Source organism: Odocoileus virginianus, chromosome 31 (genome assembly GCF_023699985.2).
Source record: "Odocoileus virginianus isolate 20LAN1187 ecotype Illinois chromosome 31, Ovbor_1.2, whole genome shotgun sequence".
Lineage (NCBI taxonomy): Eukaryota > Metazoa > Chordata > Mammalia > Artiodactyla > Cervidae > Odocoileus > Odocoileus virginianus.
Window position 1 is genome coordinate 39,050,937 of NC_069704.1, and position 17,341 is coordinate 39,068,277.

Genomic DNA, 17,341 nt, shown 5'->3' on the forward strand with positions numbered 1-17,341 from the left:
AACAACTCTGCAAGTAATTCAGGGATGTAATTTATAAACTGCTATCAAGAAAAGCCATGTTTCCTTCAAATTTCAAAATTTTTGAGTCTTTAGAATTCAAACTCAACTATAGTACAATTCATTATATTTGAGATTCTTTAGATTATTTACACATATCATCATCATCATCATCATCACAGGAACATACAAACCATCATGAAGCCTTCCTTACCTTAGACCTCTACATGTGCTGATGCTAGCATCAGAAACTTTTTCATTAACGATGTGTCCTTGGTAATAACAGTTATCCTAGGAAAAAGGGGAAAGGGGGTTGACAAGGGACAAGTGTGCATGATTTTAGACCAGCAACTAAATTTGAATTTGAAATCTTGAAATGGTATCAAAACTGTTTTCAAACCATTTTATGCTAAACAGCAGTCAATTAGAGCTGTAAAAAAATTTTTTAACCAGCCATTTGTGGATAAAATTTTCATCATTTAGTTGATGATCCCAAATGCCTAGGAGGCATTAACTATACCTTGTTGCAAATTTTATTGTTGCAGAAGAAGAATGCCAGGGATGAATAGAGTCTGGGAAAAAACAAACTCATAGATGTAAGTTTAAAACCTGAGTCCCTGAAATACCAGACATTCATTCTTTCCCTGGATAATTAATTGTTCATTGAGTTTTCCTAACACCAACAAGCTCTTTTCAATGAATGGATTATTCGGATCGTGTTGTTGTTTCTTGATTTATCCAAAGAGTGCCACCAGGCTAACTGGGTTAATATTAATATAACAACTCTGTCTCCACTTGAAGCAAAATGCTCAACCTTAATGCTTTTTCATGTGGATGTCCTTCAGTCAAATTCACCTTTCTACTTTGGGACAGGCAGTGTGTTGGCCAACATAAACCTCTGCATTGCTATGGAAGAGAATTCTTGAAGAGCTTTCTCAGAAAAGATGGCAAAGATAAAACATCCCTCGTACCTCTCCATCCTGTCTTCTCTGAATAAGAGTCCAAAGTGGAAATTATTTAGGGAAAATACAGAATTCTGCAATTCTAACGTTGAGGATATAGGATTGAGTTTGAGAGGCTACATGACATGGAGAGGTGATTGGCGCTGAGTGAAAACACCAGACTCACATAATTCTTAATTTTTCTAATGAAAACAAGAGGCTCCTTCTGCCTGCTCTCCTATAGGGAGTGCTTGAAGGCTGGAAAGCCTTACCAAGGTGGTCAAGGAATGGGTTTGTTCTTGTCCAACTGTAAAATTGTTGGAGGATCTATTAAGAATTACTACTGCTTCTGTTTTGTAAGTTCATTTGAATCATTTTTATTTAGATTCCACAAAGTGATATCATATGACATTTATCTTTGTCTGCCTTACTTCACTTAATCTCTAGGTCCACCCAAATCCTGCAATTAGAATAATTTAATTCTTTTAATGGTTGAGTAATATTTTATTATATATATGTACCACATCTTATACCTACTACTATATATATAATAATAATCAACTATAGCACAGGGAACTCTACTTAATAATCTGTAACAACCTATATGTGAAAAGAATCTGGAAAACAACAGATACATGTATATGAATGACTGAATCACTTCTGTTATACACCTGAAAGTTGCTGAACAGCTTTACAAAGTTCTAAATCAACTCTACTCCAGTAAAAAAATTAAAAAATTATGAATTATTACAGCTGAAAAAAGCAACATATATTTCACTTTCACTAATTGTCTGGCAAAGACACTGCCTCTGGGTATGTGGGTCACACCCCAAATTAACAGTGAATCTAGGATAGTCTGCTTTACCATGATCTGTGGGCTCGTGGTGACTGCCTTTCCACTGGAATTATAATATGTTTCTGTGTAGCCTGGTGCAAGGAGATTCCTGGGGGAGAAAAAGAAATGTCATTTTTATTCATGCAAACTGCGAAGTCCAGTGATTCAACTGAGAGATTTTCCTGGATGTGGTGAGCTTTTCCTCCTAGTCCCCCAAGACAAATCCAACATGAAAGAGGTATTTAAAGTGGAGGGAGTGAGAAGGGCAGGGAAATTCCTGAGTAGTGTGCAAAAATGTCTGTTTCCTCATCAAACTTTGCATGCTTGTCGGAGGGGTGATTAGAGGAAGAAATAGAACTGAAAGGTTGATAAAAATGACTGAGAAGAGCAAGGTTCACCCCACCACCAGCTTCGGATGACTGCCTTTTTCACCCAGTCCTTGTCAGTTACAACTAACAGTTAACGACTGCAGCAGTGGAAAGTGTATTGAAAATTGACTTGCACTTGGCAGTTAGGGACTTTTCAGCATTTCCACTGAGCTTCTTAAAATTCTTTCAAGGCCTCACCAGCAAATAGGAGTCTGAATATTTTTTTTTTTTAAGAGGCAGGGCAAGGAGAAAAGGGAGTAACTAACATGTATTAGATACTGTCTCTATCCTGGCCGCTGGAATAGATAAATTATGTGTAATGTTTAATCATTTCAACAGTCCGAACAAGATAAGTGTTACCTTCCTTATATTTCAGATGAGATTAAATAGTGACAAAGAACCTATCCAGGTCTGCCTGAATTCAAAGTCTGTACAATTTCTGTTGCATCAAACTATTTCCATACTCTAGTCAGTTGTGACTTTTTGTAAAATATTTGAGGGGGGAAAAGCATCTCACTGTTCCTATATTGAACAGCTTAGAGATTCAAAAAGCTTGAAGGAGTAGGACTAGGTAAAACTACTTTGGAAATAGTGTAGACATAGGATGATCAAGATCTGGATGGGAGCTGAGGCAGTGAAGTTTGAAAAGCAATGTTGAATTTAGATGAACTGACTGAAGGAATCAGAGACAATGGAATGTTTGAGAAGACGGAAGGTTGGTGGATGTGGGTAGAAAGCAAATTGGTGTTGCAATTAGGGGATCCCGATTTTGATTTTACCACTGACTCAAATTTTGGCTCTAGAATTTAACACATATATGTCTTTTTTCTAATCTTTCAGTGTTAAAATAATAAAATGCAATAATGCATGGGAAGATTTAAAACTCTCTGCTATTTCATAGAAATGGCTAAAATATATGTCTGCTTGCATTTTGTTTTATGACTCCAACTATCAGAATGCTAGTCAATGGTGGTTTTACACATTGTGTCTCTACTACTTCAGTAGGAACAAATATTTAAGGAACCCATTGGGTCAACTGAGAGTAAAAGCTGAATATCCAAGATTTCCACGAGCCCCGAGGTAGTGACAGACTCAATTAGCACACTTTCCATATGCTAACTGGTTGTCAGTGAGAATAACATCAGAAGTATAGGCACTTACTTGTTTTTTTTCAAGTAAAGTACTGCAATTTTTCCATTAACCGTCATTTCATACTTCAACTCAGTTTCAAAATTTTCCTGCAAAAATACACAAACATTTTTTGACAATTAAAAACACACATACACATATTCATTTGGCTATGTTCATCACTAGAAACAATGCCTGCTTTTTTCCCCCAGTAATTGCTGTGATCCCAAATGTCTACTTCTGTTGCTTTGAACAAATCAAACGACTGCCAACTGAAAAGACAAATTATCTGAGATCTTTACGCCAAGTCATCTATCCATCCACCCAGTTGGTCATTCTACAAAGACTGAGTGCAGTTTACATGCCAGACACCGTTTGATTCTGGAAATGGGCTTCTAAGCAGGAAAAATTGGTACCTACTATCAGAAAACTTATAGCTTTGTGAAAAAGACACAATAAAAGTGAGTTGCCTGTGATAAGGGGCATAAATATGGAAGCAGGGTAGGATGTCTGATATTTTAAGGGCAGGAAAGGCTTTCCTGAGGAAATAATGAAAGATAAGATATGAACTGAACAGGTAATGCGGCATGGGGAAGTGGTTTGAGAAGAAAAACTAGTATGCACACAGACCCAAAGACCTGCAAGCCTCTCACTAACGTCTTTTCTTGATAGTGCTGTGTCTTTGTTGTTGTGCACGCTTTCTCTAGTTGTGGTGAGTGGGGGCTACTTTTCATTTCAGTGCACAAGATTCTCATTGGGGTGATTTCTCTTGTTGAGGAGCATGGGCTCCATGGCACCTAGGCTTCAGTAGTTGCAGCCCAAGGGCTCTGGAGATTGGGATCAGTAGTTGTGGTGTGCATGGCATGTGGAACCATCCCAACCAGGGATAGAACGAACCCCTATCTCCTGCATTGGTAGGGAGATTCTTATTACTGTACCACCAAGAAAGCCCTCACTAATATGGTCTATAGCTCTTCTCAAGGCTAAGTGGAGGGCAGAATATGGGAAAAATAACACAAATTTGTACCTGAAGGCAGGAAGAGGTCATCAGGAAGAAAATACAGTCTCAGGTGTTCAGAAAGAGAAATGTCACTTCTAGTACACTGTGTAAAAAGAACTATTTTAAGTCTAGATTTATATATACAGGAGGAGACAGGTGTCTATCAAAGGATTTTAAAAAGATGTTATCAAGTACTGAATTCTTACTTTGTTCTACAAAGCAGGGTTATAAGCCATGGTGGCATATAATATCTACCAATTCTCTGGGGAGTGCCAGGACATTGTTATTATTAAAGGGATCCAATACGGCAGACCAAATGCAATGGAGCACCACTTTTGAGCTGAGTGCCGTTTCCACTGCTGTGTTGCGCTTAAGGTCAAGCTTTCCTGTCTCTTCCCTCTCCTGAGAAAGGGAATAGGACCTGAGCTCATCCAAGGACAACAGAAAGTTAGAGCCATCTAGACCTCCCTGGTGGTGAAGTGGATAAGAATCCACCTGCCAATGCAGGGGACGCGGGTTCGATCCCTGCTTCGAGAAGTTTCCATATGCTGTAGCTGCAACTATGCCCATGAGTCACAGCTACTGAGCCCATGATGTCACAACTCCTGAAGCTCACAAGCCTTATAGCCCATGCTCTACAACAAGAGAAGCTACTGCAGTGAGAAGCCTGTGCACCGCAACAAAGACTGAGCACAGCCAAAATAATAATAATAAATAAAATAAATAAAACTTTTTTTAAAAAAAGAAAGAGCCATCCATTCAAAATATTGTACAGGGATTTGCCATCTCCAAAGTCAGTTATCTCAGCCCAAATTTCCTTTAAGTGATCAGTTTTTGAAGGCTCATCTGGTGTTAAAAATCCAGGACTATAAATATCCTACACTGTGGGTCTAAATGAGGGGAAGCTGTTGCAATTCAGTTCATTTTCATGAATAACAGGAGCTTCAAAAAGCCTGAAGGTTGAAAACAAATGTCATGGGGGAATCATTGTCACCACTTTTTGTTCAGGCTTAAGAAAGGCCAGATAGAATGAAAACATCAGGAGAATGCTAGATTTGACATTCCATACAAAAGAGCCTTCCCAATATCTATTTTCTGTCATGAAAGGTTTGTGGTGGATAGTAAGCTAAAATATTGGGTTGACCAAAATGTTTGTTTGGGTTTTTCTGATATAAACCCAAAAGAACTTTTTGGCCAACCCAATATTAGTTGGAGGTTATTTCAGAAAGGATAATTGTGGAATGGAAGTTTTAGCTGACATTAGCATCAAGGGTATGGATGAAAGGTAACAGCAAAGAAGAAAACCAGAGACTATGAGAAAGAGAGTTTCCGTGGTGGTTCAGTGGTAAAGAATCACCTGCCAAGGCAGAAGACACGGTAGACACAGGTTTGATCCCTGGGTCAGGAAGATCCCCTAGAGAAGGAAATGGCACCCACTCCATTTTCTTGCCTGGAAAATCCCATGGACAGAGGAGCCTGATGGGCTACCAACCATGGGGTCGCAAAGAATCGGACACGACTGAGTTGACTGAGTGCTGGAGAGTGAGGACTGGGCAACCTTGCGACTGCACTTCTCAAGTAGAAGTTCATGGTGAAGGACAAGGCCTGCTAGTAAGAAGTGTGTCTGAATGAGGAGTTGGGAGAGGAAATGGGCACCTTGATTTGGAGAGATTCTACAAGAAGGAAATGACTTGGAGCCCACTGAGTAAGATTAGCTGGGCCCAGGGATATATAAATAAAATTTCCCTCTAGGAAACACCATGGGTAAGGACTACTGGGTGGATTGGGAAGGTCATGGTTCTGGATGCTTCTGGGATGGAAGCAGAGCCAGATAATGGCAAGCGATCTCACCAAGGAAACCCCAGAAGTCCAGGGAGTTTCTTAATTCTAGTAGCACAGCTGTGATCACAACATATGGTAATCTTAGCTCTAGAAACCCTGTTGGACCGAGTTAAGGTCTGAAACTGTTCACACTATAGGGGGGGCATTGTGGTGCCGGGCTTGCCGGGTGGCTCAGTTTGTAAAGAATCCGCCTGCAATACGGGAGACCTGGGTTCAGTCCCGGTAGGGAAGATCCCCTGGAGGAGGGCATGGCAACCCACTCCAGTACCCTTGCCTGGAGAATCCCAGTGGACAGAGGAGCCTGGCAGGCTACAGTCCACAGGGTCATGCAGAGTGGGACACGCCTAAGTGACTAAGCACAGCACAGTGTGGTACCAGATATCCTACTTTGGGTCATAGGCTGACAGCAGGATGGGTTTGGCCTCTAAGGAAGTGTGTGATCCAAAGGCAGAATCCTAGGAAGAATAGTGATCAACTTTAGAATGTAAGTTTCAACATCAGGGACCTTGGCTAAGTATTTGCTGAATATGCATCTCTGGAGGTATATAGGAAATGTATTCCACTTATTCATTCATCCATTTGTTTACTTACTTATTTGCTCACTTATCCCCCAAAAGCTTATTCAAACCTCTTTATGCCATGTATGTAACATACAATCAAGAATACAATCATGAATAAAATCTTCAAAATTCTACCTTGGCTATTAGTGCCTCCTCCAGAAACGTTTTCAAAGGATTACTTGACTCCAGCTCAAATCTTAAGTGACTTGGACAAGTGTAATGAAGTCAGAGAGATGGGGCCATGTTCTTGGCACACGTGACAGGTAATGCTCGTGCCTTAGTGCTCTGGCCCAGCAGGGGGCACAGTTGTATAATAATAAGTACAAGAGTCCTCTATTTCACCTGAGTGAGTGCTCAGTTGTGTCTGACTCTTTGCAAAGTCACAGACTGTAGCCCATGAGGCCCCTCTGTCTGTGAGACTTTCCTGGCAAGAATACTGTAATTGGGTTGCCATCTCCTCCTCCACAGGATTATTTTGACACAGGGATCAAGCCTACGTCTCCTGTGTCTCCTGCACTGCATGCAGATTGCCTTGAGAAGTGATCAGTTCAGATTGAGATCTATGTAGATCCCGTAAGTCAGGCATTAGAAATTCTCAATGTTTCAAGTAATTGCTAATTAATTATTTGCACAAGGAAAACCAAAAGTCTCAATATAGAAATCACCAAGATCATTTCCACCTCAAAATACTCAGTAAGAAAGGTAGCTGGCATTTTTTAGATACTGCCAGAGAGCTTTTGAAGAAAGTAATATTGATTCAAAAGCCAATACATATGGGTCCTATATAAATTTAGCAGAAATGTTTTGTTGAGAGACTATTATTTTGGGAAACAGAGTCTTCTCTGACTTTAGTTGTGACACATGTGCTTGTATCAGAAAGAATAACCTGTGAGGAACTTTGTCCAGTTGGGGAATATGAACTTCCCATGAGTTTCATCTTAACAGTAGGTAGATGTAAAAGTTATTTTCATCTCATATATTTGTATTTTCCTGGCTCTCAGCAGAAGAATCGCAGGTGTAGGTAATTAGAAAATTTCTGTGGAGTGCATCATCATGTTTCAGCTTCCGTCTTTTGACTGAGAATGTGTTTTTCGTCAAGTGGTAAGAATTCTACAAATTTTAATAATCACTTCTTTTGAAAAAAGCAGGGTAAGCTTTGTGTTTAATTACAGTAATTAATCCTAATTTACTACACATTTATGCATGCATTCACCCACAATATTTTATTTTTTTACTTCAATTTTAGTGTTCACAGTTTTGTTTGTACATGGAGCCTGGCAAGGGTCCATGGGGGTTGCAAGAGTTGGACACAACTTACTGACTAAACCACCACCACTGTGTATCTAAAGATGATGAAAGATAGAGATAAAAAATACTGTATAAAATTCTTTAAAAGTAACAGAATGAATTATGAATTGCCATAAGTAATTAAAGTTTACTCTCTGTGTGACTTTGGATAGTTTATTTCAACTGTCAGAATTTTAGCATCAAAATAAATCTAATAATAGAATGTTGGGTTATCATGAAGATTAATAAAGATATTGGTCAAAAACATACACAAATGTGTATATGTCTATCTAGAAAAAATGTATATACTTACATATGAAATATATTTATATATATATATGAAAGTGAAAGTGAAGTTGCTCAGTCATGTCCGACTCTTTGCGACCCCATGGACTGTAGCCTACCAGGTTTCTGCATCCATGGGATTTTCCAGGCAAGAGTACTGGGGATTGAACCCACATCTCCCACATTGCAGGCAGATGCTTTACCCTCTGAGCCACCAGGGAAGTGTGTATATCTATATCTATATCTATATCTATATCTATATCTATATCTATCTATATCAGAGAGAGAGAGAGAGATACATGGGCATGCTCAGTTGCTAAGTCATATCTGACTATTTGCAACCCCATGGACTAAAGCTCACCAGGCTCTTCTGTCCATGGAATTTCCCAGGCAAAAATACTAGAGTGGAGTGCCATTTCCTCTTCCGGGGATCTTCCCAACCCAGGGCTAGAACCAGAGTCTTCTGCATTGGCAGGTGGATTCTTCCCCTCTGAAACACCTGGGAAGCCCATATATTTGTGTGTGTGTGTGTGTGTGTGTGTGTGTGTGTGTGTGTGTGTGTATCTATATATATATTCAAAATTCTTTATTAAATCAAAAGTTGTACCTGTTGACCGGGATCCTTGACCTCTCTTTTACGTAGTGGATGAAGTCTTTTGGGATAAACAACTTCATAGTTTTTCATTCCTGGAAGCTCTTTTATAGAATTTACTGAGAAAAAAAAAGTTGGAGAAGATTCAGCTAAGCAGAACTAACATAGGCTACTTGGTAATGGCCTTCCTGATGGCATTGCTGATGAATGATGCCACATGCAGGGGCTTTAACTGAGTTATATGAGAGAGTTATACAAGTGCCACCCTTAGAAACAGCCAACAAAATAAAAAACCTGCTCTTTTTCTCACATCTTTAACCTATATCTTCAGATATTTTACCCACTGAAAGTTTACCATAATTTTTCAGCTTAGTAAATATGTTTCTTTGGAATTTTCCCACTTCTCTTTGCCTCTAGGATCCCCTAGAGGAATGGAGCAAACAGTACAGACAAAAACAAGGACAAGAGAGAAGGAATCAAACTAATGCTCCAGAAAGCTAATCAGCGTCAGAATAATCAAATCGAAGCACTCTGAAACTACACAGTATTATAAAAATTAAATAATGAATGGATGCCATTTCAGATTCAAGTATATCTCTGTTGGGTTTTCCAACAGCATTATTTTTTTTACTAGTGAAAGAAACTGAATCAGTAGGAAAAGTCTCCAGTACCAGCTCCATGGATTGGGCCAGCTTTTGCAGTACAGACAAACCCATGTTTTTGCAAACAGATACCAAAAAAGAAAAAGAAAATTGGAGAAGGAGACAATTAGAACACTAGGACTGGTCAGGAAGGAAAATTTTTGAGCCTGCAGTTATGTTGAAAGAGAATTGGAAGGCTTCAACTTTCTATCTGCATCTTGAGATCTCATATCAATGTTGCTTCTAGAAGTTTTCATGTTTTTTTTTTTTTTTTTTAAGAGAAATTCAGATTTCCCAAAGCTAACACAAAATTTTCTATTTTCTCTTTTATTTGCCCACATGGTTCAGGACAGAATGTAGGTACAGGGAAATCAAGGTACATAACTTGGTTTGAAACTTCTGGCCAACCCAGAGTTAGGTCCTAACTGTGACTGCAAAGGCTTTGAATGACTGGAGGGTATTCTTAGCTTATTAAAATAGGTAAATCTAGGGCCTTCCTTGGTGATCCAGTGGTTAAGAATCAGCCTGCCAAAGCAGGAGACAAGGGTTTCATCCCTGGCCTGGGAACTAAGATCACATGTGCTGAGAGCCTGTGTACTAGGAAAAAGACCCAAGGCAGCCAGAAATTTAAAAATTATAATAATAAAAATAAATAAATAAAATAGGCAAACCTAAATTCTATGATAATACAAATTTATGTGACTGTGGTTGGTCTTATAGCAAAGAAAACAGTATTTTTCATTAATCAACTTGCATGAATGTACACCTGTCCCAGTGATGCTCCAGAGAAGAAAAATGTTTATTTTTTCAAAGTTTCTTCAGAAACTAAAGTAGAAACTTTCCAAAATTGCCTAGTGATGTTGCTTTTGTTTTATCATTTTAGGATGGTTTTCATTAATCTGACCATTCTTAGAGTCATTTGCATTTAACTCTGAAGGATAGAAAAAGTGATTAAATTGGCAAAGAGCTCATTGGTTTCAAAATGGAGTGCTCAAGTAATAAAATGGCTTCTCTTTCACTGACTGAAGATTTACCCTTAAAAACATTCCCAAAACACTTAAAGCCATGACATCAACACTTACCTTAACTTTGGGTTTAGTTTGGGTTTTTTAATTGTTCAGGAAATGTGGTCAAATTAAATGATCTCTAAGGACAGTTCAAGCAGTGTGGGCATCTTCTATTTTTATTTAGTTAATTTTTGGTAAAGGAAAATAATAGCATCAGTATTAAAAGCTCATAACTGAAATTCAAGATCTTAAAGGAATATTAAATCAATCATTTTCTTTCCATCTGGTGAAAATTGTCATTGTTGTTGTTGTTCAGTCCCTCAGTCGCTAAGTCGTATCCAACTTTTTGTGACCCCAGGATTGCAGAACACCAGGCTTGCTCAAGTTCATGTCCATTGAGTCGGTGATGCCATCCAACCATCTTGTCCTCTGTTGTCCCCTTCTCCTCCCGCCTTCAATCTTTCCCAGCATCAGGGTCATTTCTAATGAGTTGGCTCTTCTCATTAGGTGGCCAAAGTATTGGCTACTTCAGCATCAGTCCTTCCAATGAATATTCAGGACTTATTTCCTTTAGGATTGATCTCCTTGCAGGTTTGATTTCCTTGCAGTCCAAGGGACTCTCAAGAGTCGTCTCTAACACCACAGTTCAAAGCATCAATTCTCTGGCACTCACCCTTCTCTATGGTCCAGTTCTCACATCCATACATGACTACTAGAAAAACCATAGCTTTTACTATATGGACCTTCGTCAGCAAAGTAATGTCTCTGCTTTTTAATATGCTTGTTCCTTGGAAGAAAATCTATGACAAATCTAGACAGCTTATTAAAAATCAGAGACATTACTCTATCCAGAAATTAAATGATGGTAGCAAAACTATTCCCTATAGCCTCCCATTACTCTGTGTATAAATACACCAGAGGCACCCACGTGCTATCTGGTGATTGTGTCCAATCGACACAATTAGTCCCACTAATATGGAGCTCATGAAGCCATACGTTCCATCAATGCTGCAACCAAAGTAACTCTTCTAAAAATGCTGCATGAAAAATGGCTTTCATTCATAATACACATTATTCTGATGGGGAATATTAGTCCAAGCTGCCCTCAGATCATAAAAAAAATAACTATTCAATTAATTTTTTTTTTATAAAAGCAGAGGGTGATAATGCTCACATGCTCCCCACTAGAGGTGGTGAGTGGAAACAGGCAAATCCACCCAACACAAGTTTTCTCTGATGTCCACATTGATCTCCATGCACCCAGTTCATAATCCAAATTCTAACATTTCATGAAATCAGAAATCACCAACTGACTCTTAAATGTGAAGTCTAAATACGTAAATCTGTGGAGAAATGTCTTTCCAGCTCTTTAGTTGATGGCCAAACACTTCCAATGGACAACCAAATTAAATCAATGAATAAACTAAACTAGCAGAGTTTTTCAAAAGCTTTCAGCAACCTCTCGTATTTTCCTCAGCTTGAAGTGAACAGATTTCCAGCTCTTCATGCTTTTACAACACAGGACAGCTCTAAGGAAAACAGAATTTCTCTTAACGGCCCTTCTTTCTCTGAAACCCAGAAAGCCCCTGAAAGAATGAGACTTGAGATATAACTGATTATGCAGCAGGAAAAGAGAGCCAATGGGCCCAAATGCTATTTGGCTCATTCATCCTTAAGTGTGATGGAGATACTGCAGTCTCCTCCCAGCTGGAGAACATCAGGCTAATTGCTCTGAAGCCTGTGGAATGATCACAACTAACTGCCATCCAGGGAGTCCACAAATCTGAGACAAAACACAATATGTTTCCACCAATTCATTTCAACACTTGCTTTTTTTCTCTCCCACAGAACTCACAAACTAGATTAGTTCTAACTAGCAGAACTGGATCAAAAAAGAAAATTGTTATTTGGGTTTGGGTTGGCTCATTATTTTCAGTGTTTAATAGTTTTAGAAAAGTTAAATCTTTTATTTTTGGACTGTTAAGCACTTTTTATTTGGAAATAAATTCAAATTTACATGAGAGTTGCAAGAATAGGAATAGTACAAACAACATCTTTATATCCTTTGCCCAGATTTACCTGATTCACAGATTCACCCTTTTCAAAACATCCTGATGAGTGAGGAATAAAGTATTCTTGTAAACCACCAATGTTTTGAGGTTGTTCTTACTTAAATTTTGCATATTCTCAGTCTCTCACATATATACATATGTTATATACATGTGTGTATATATACATGTACACAAACTTTCTTTCTAAACATTTGAGGATGAGTAGTTACATTAGATACACCATAAATCTTTAGTCCTACAAACTTCAATATTTCCTAAGTATAAGAATATTCTCTTATACCACCATAGCCCAGCAATCAAATTTAAGAAATTTAACACTGACCCAGACTTTATCATCTATATTTCAATTTTTTCAATTGACCCAGTAATATCCTTTTTGGTATTTTATTCATTCCATTGTAGGGTCCAGTGTAGGATCAGGTATTTTATTTAATTGTCATGTCTCTCTAGCTTTTTTAGTCTAGAATCTTCCCTCCCTTCCTTCTTCCTTCCTGTTTCTGTCTTTTGCTTCCTCTCTCTGTCTTTACTTGTGTGCATGCTAAGTCACTTCAGTCATGTCTGAGTGTTTTCCACACTATAGACTATAGCCTGCCAGGCTCCTCTATCCATGGGATTTTCCAGCAAGAATACTGAAGCGGACTGCCACCCCCTCCTCCAGGGGATCTTCCTAACCCGGGGGTCAAAGCCCTGTCTTGTCTCTGGCAGGTTGGTTCTTTACCACTGGCGCCCCCTGGGAAGCTCTTCTCTATCTCTAGAAAAAGTTACAATCTTAAACAGACATTAATCTGGAAGGCTACTTTATTTTTTAATATGCATGGAGCATTTTGGAGTTTAGCCCTTTTGTATGTAATAGTGATATTTTCTCTTTTTTTTCATTTATTTTTATTAGTTGGAGGCTAATTACTTCAAAACATTGCAGTGGGTTTTGTCATACATTGACATGAATCAGCCATGGAGTTACATGTATTTTCATTTTTTTTTCAAAGATATTGTTTAAAGAAGTATCTTTCCAAACTAAACACATGATGTTGAGCCCCAAATCAGGGTTTATGCAATGACATTGACTTAAGTTCTGGAATTCTCTGTACCCCATCAAACTATCTGATGATTTTAAACTTTATGTAATAAAAAAAAAGTACAGACACTAATGGAAAAAATACATCCTAATTAAGACTATTATTTTGATTATTAAGATTAAATTACAGATATTCTTGTCGGTCTTCTAGTTACCTGACAAAAGCAATAAGAAATTGCTAATTTGAAGTAAAGTGATTTCAAAAGGTACTGTATTCCCTGGGTATTCTGCTGAAATAAAGACCTTTCTCCTTGGTCTCAGTTATTCACCCCCAAGCACCTGCCACATTCTTTAAATTTTTTCCCCCTTTCCACAAGGAAATCTCATAAGTTATTTTTCTTGAGGGATTGTAAAGCTCATTACGAACAGTTGGCCTGACTTATCTCTTCTTTTAAATTTCACATATTTAAGAACTGGGCAAAAGTATGCTGGGAGTGGCTCTTGTTTATTCTCTGGGGGATGAGGGCAGACAAAAAAAAAGGGAGATGGGAAAATGAAAATTGTTTTACTTCTTACATTTGGCTGGAAAAGAAATTAATATGGGAATGATATCAGGGTATTTCAGCGACCATAGAAACACTCTTGAAAATACACATTGGAAGGTAAGAAGAGAGGGAGCTTTCTGTCCCAGATGGAAGACGGGGGGCAGGTGAGCTTTCTGTAAGGACTGTCCTCCCCATCCTCACAAAAGCCACTTCAGAACCTTGGTCCCCCACCACCAAGGATTCAGAGATATCATACTTTTAGACACAACTTCTAAAAATATTGTGTCTCTTGGGGCAATTGTTGTGAATGCAAAAACAGGGGAACAGAACCAGTTGGTATGCCCAGTTTCATCAAAAAGGCTATAATGTGAGTGGCACCCAGTGTCAGCTATGCTATTCTGTCAGTGGATCCAGCTTGAACTTTATGCTGTTGGATAAGGCTAGTACACAAACAATTCTTATATTTCAACCAAGCAGGGCCTCAGAGAGTTTTTAGTGATTGTATTTTCAGAAAATGTGGGAAAAGAAGGTGTCTAGTAAGATTGATTTTTTAAAAATAAGAATTTTAAGTCAATAATTTAAATATCTAGCACAATCATTTTTTTAAATTAATTTTTATTGGAGCATAGTTACTTTATAATATGTTAGCTTCTGCTTCACAGCAAGGTGAATCAGCTATATGTAAATATATATGCCTTCTTTTTAAAATTTCTTTCCTTCTTTTTTTTTTCCTTGCCTAGCACTGTTCTATACTAAAAGATGTAATGTAAAACCTTCCCAGGTCTACAGAAGAAATCAGAAACCAGGGTAAAAGGAAAATAATTTTTAGTGACAAGTACTGAGTGGGTGCAAGGGGTAAGAGAATCTTTCCCTTCCTAACCTCATCCTTCTTGTTGATAAGTTAGTCTCATTTCTAGGTCCCAACAAACATTCTAAAACCCAAGAAAATGTTTACCAGGGAAGGAGTCTCAGGCACTGAAGCTAATGTGCTGACTTCAATAAGGTCTAGAAGCAGAAATAACCAAAGGAAATGTGTTGTCCAATCTAACATACAAGGGCTTCCCAGGTGGTTCTAGTGGTAAAGAATCTGCCTGCCAGTGCCAGAGATGTAAGAGACTTGGGCTCAACCCCTGGGTCAGAAAGACCCCCTGGAAGAGGGTACGGCAACTTATTCCAGTATTCTTGCCTGGAGAATCTCATGGACTGAAGCAACTTAGCATGCATGCACATATATTTATAAATATATTTATTTGGCTGTGCTAGGTCCTATTTGCAGCACTCAGGATCTCTAGTTGCAGCATCCCAACTTCTTACTTTTAGCATGTGGGATCCAGTTCCCTGACCAGGGTTCCCCTACGTTGAGAGTGCAGAGTCTTAGCCACTGTACCACCAGGGAAGTCCCTACTTTTGAATTCTTAAACTGAAAATTGTTGCTTCCCATCTGGTACTACAAGAATGAAGTCACTAGCCACTGTAGTAACTGATCTTCAATAGACAGCCTGAAACAAGAGTTCAGGGAAAAGTTGAGAAATGAGACACTTGGCTCTGGGAGAAACTAGCAGAACAGACCTTCAGATAGTTAGATACTTTTAGGAGAAGATATTATAAGCCTAATTGCTTGCATTTTCCCATATCTAGAAAAGCACTAAAATCATTAATGGAGACATCCAGCAGCAACTTTCTTGTGATCAACCATCTGCCCAAATGTATGGTTGATTGCATGCATCCCCTTCAACAAGATCACTTATATACTGATCTCCCTGCCCCACCTCTTGAGAGCAATTCCTCAGTTATCTGAGAGGCTGTCTCTCATGCTATAGTCCTCATTTTGTCCCAAATAAAGCTTCATTCACAAATTTCATATTGTGCCTTTTTTTCAATCAACAAATGTCTGATCTAACCAGAATAATGGAAGTGAATGATCAACTTAAGTTTAATGGCAGCATTGTTTTGATCAAATAATATCATAGTGCTTTATAAATATAAAATGTTTATTCCTAATGCATTATATTTACTTCTAATTCAATGTCTTTATTATCACCAATAATGAGAGGACTAAATATAAAAAGGGGTAAGAAGGCAAGAGGAGAAGGGGCGAAAGAGAATGAGATGGTTGGATGCCCTCACTGACTCAATGGACATGAATTGGAGCAAACGCTGGGAGATGGTGAAGGACAGGAAAGCCTGACCTGCTGCAGTCCATGTGGTCACAAAGAGTCGGGGACATGACTCAACAACTGAACAACAAATACAAAAATGTGATCAAAATGAATAGAGTCAAACAGGCCCCAACAATAATACAGATACCTTCTGAAGCCTCCTACACTGTAATAACCAGTCAAATCTGCCTCATCCTTAACTACTCTAAAAATGACAAGGTTGATTTTGAGGCCTTCCATTCTTTGACTCAAAGATCATATTCTTTGGTTAAATGATGGTGAATGAAGTCTCCCCTCTGACTTCCCTGTTCTCAGATCAGATGTGTAAATAGTGGTCAAGAAGTCTCCTTGTTTCTCCTTTACACTATTTATATTAGTCAGAGCCCCCAAAAACAACAGATTAAGCCTGCCAAGCTGGTTAGTAAAGCTGGTGAAAAAAACTACTGGGAGAAGATGAAAAGCAAGCAGGTATTTAATAGAATCTGTAAAGGAGTTAAATGCCTACCTGTAAGTGGAGCAAGGAGTAAGGTGGCCGTCAGAAGAAGCCGTTGCCACATGCTGGCTGCTCCCAGGAGCCTGGGATCCACTCTCCTCACTCAAGCAGACTACCCTCCTGGTCTGCCCCTTCCTCCTTTTAAGTGAGACAGGCTGAAACCCCAGGGTTCATTCTTGTCTCCGCTTCAGGAAGTGTTTACTAAAGGTGTTGCACAACCTTGGAGCTGTGGTCCTGTGACAACGGCACAGCAGGGGAAGTTCTGGCTGCTGCCTGGCTCCAAGATCCCTTTATCCTATGCTGTTGTTTCTCGGTCCTTCCCCACGTTCCCCACTCAAAAGCAGTCCATGTCCAATAAAATTCTATATTCCCAGAAGCCACCAGGAGAACGGCTTCAATGTAGCTTAATATATATGTGTATTTATTATCTGTATAAGAAATATACTCATATGTACACTCTACTATATATAAAATAGATCACCAGCAAGGACCTACTGTACCGGACAGAGAACTCTCCTCAATATTTTGTGATAACCTATAAGGGACGAGAATATGAAAAAGAAGCAGGTCATGA

General features: G+C 38.7%; 1 protein-coding gene across 1 annotated transcript in view; it reads right to left on the reverse strand.

The window, feature by feature from the left end:
* The window catches only part of ADAM28 (ADAM metallopeptidase domain 28), a 62,085-nt gene extending 45,194 nt beyond the window's left edge, over positions 1-16,891 (reverse strand). Inside the window, exons 1-5 of the mRNA XM_020900956.2 lie at positions 16,780-16,891; positions 8,851-8,954; positions 3,303-3,379; positions 1,804-1,882; positions 212-288 (exon numbers count right to left, since the gene is read on the reverse strand). Of these exons, the coding sequence (XP_020756615.2) occupies positions 212-288; positions 1,804-1,882; positions 3,303-3,379; positions 8,851-8,954; positions 16,780-16,831 (389 nt within the window). The 5' untranslated portion in view covers positions 16,832-16,891. The remainder of the gene's footprint in view (positions 1-211; positions 289-1,803; positions 1,883-3,302; positions 3,380-8,850; positions 8,955-16,779) is intronic.
* Between the last annotated feature and the right edge of the window lie 450 nt (positions 16,892-17,341).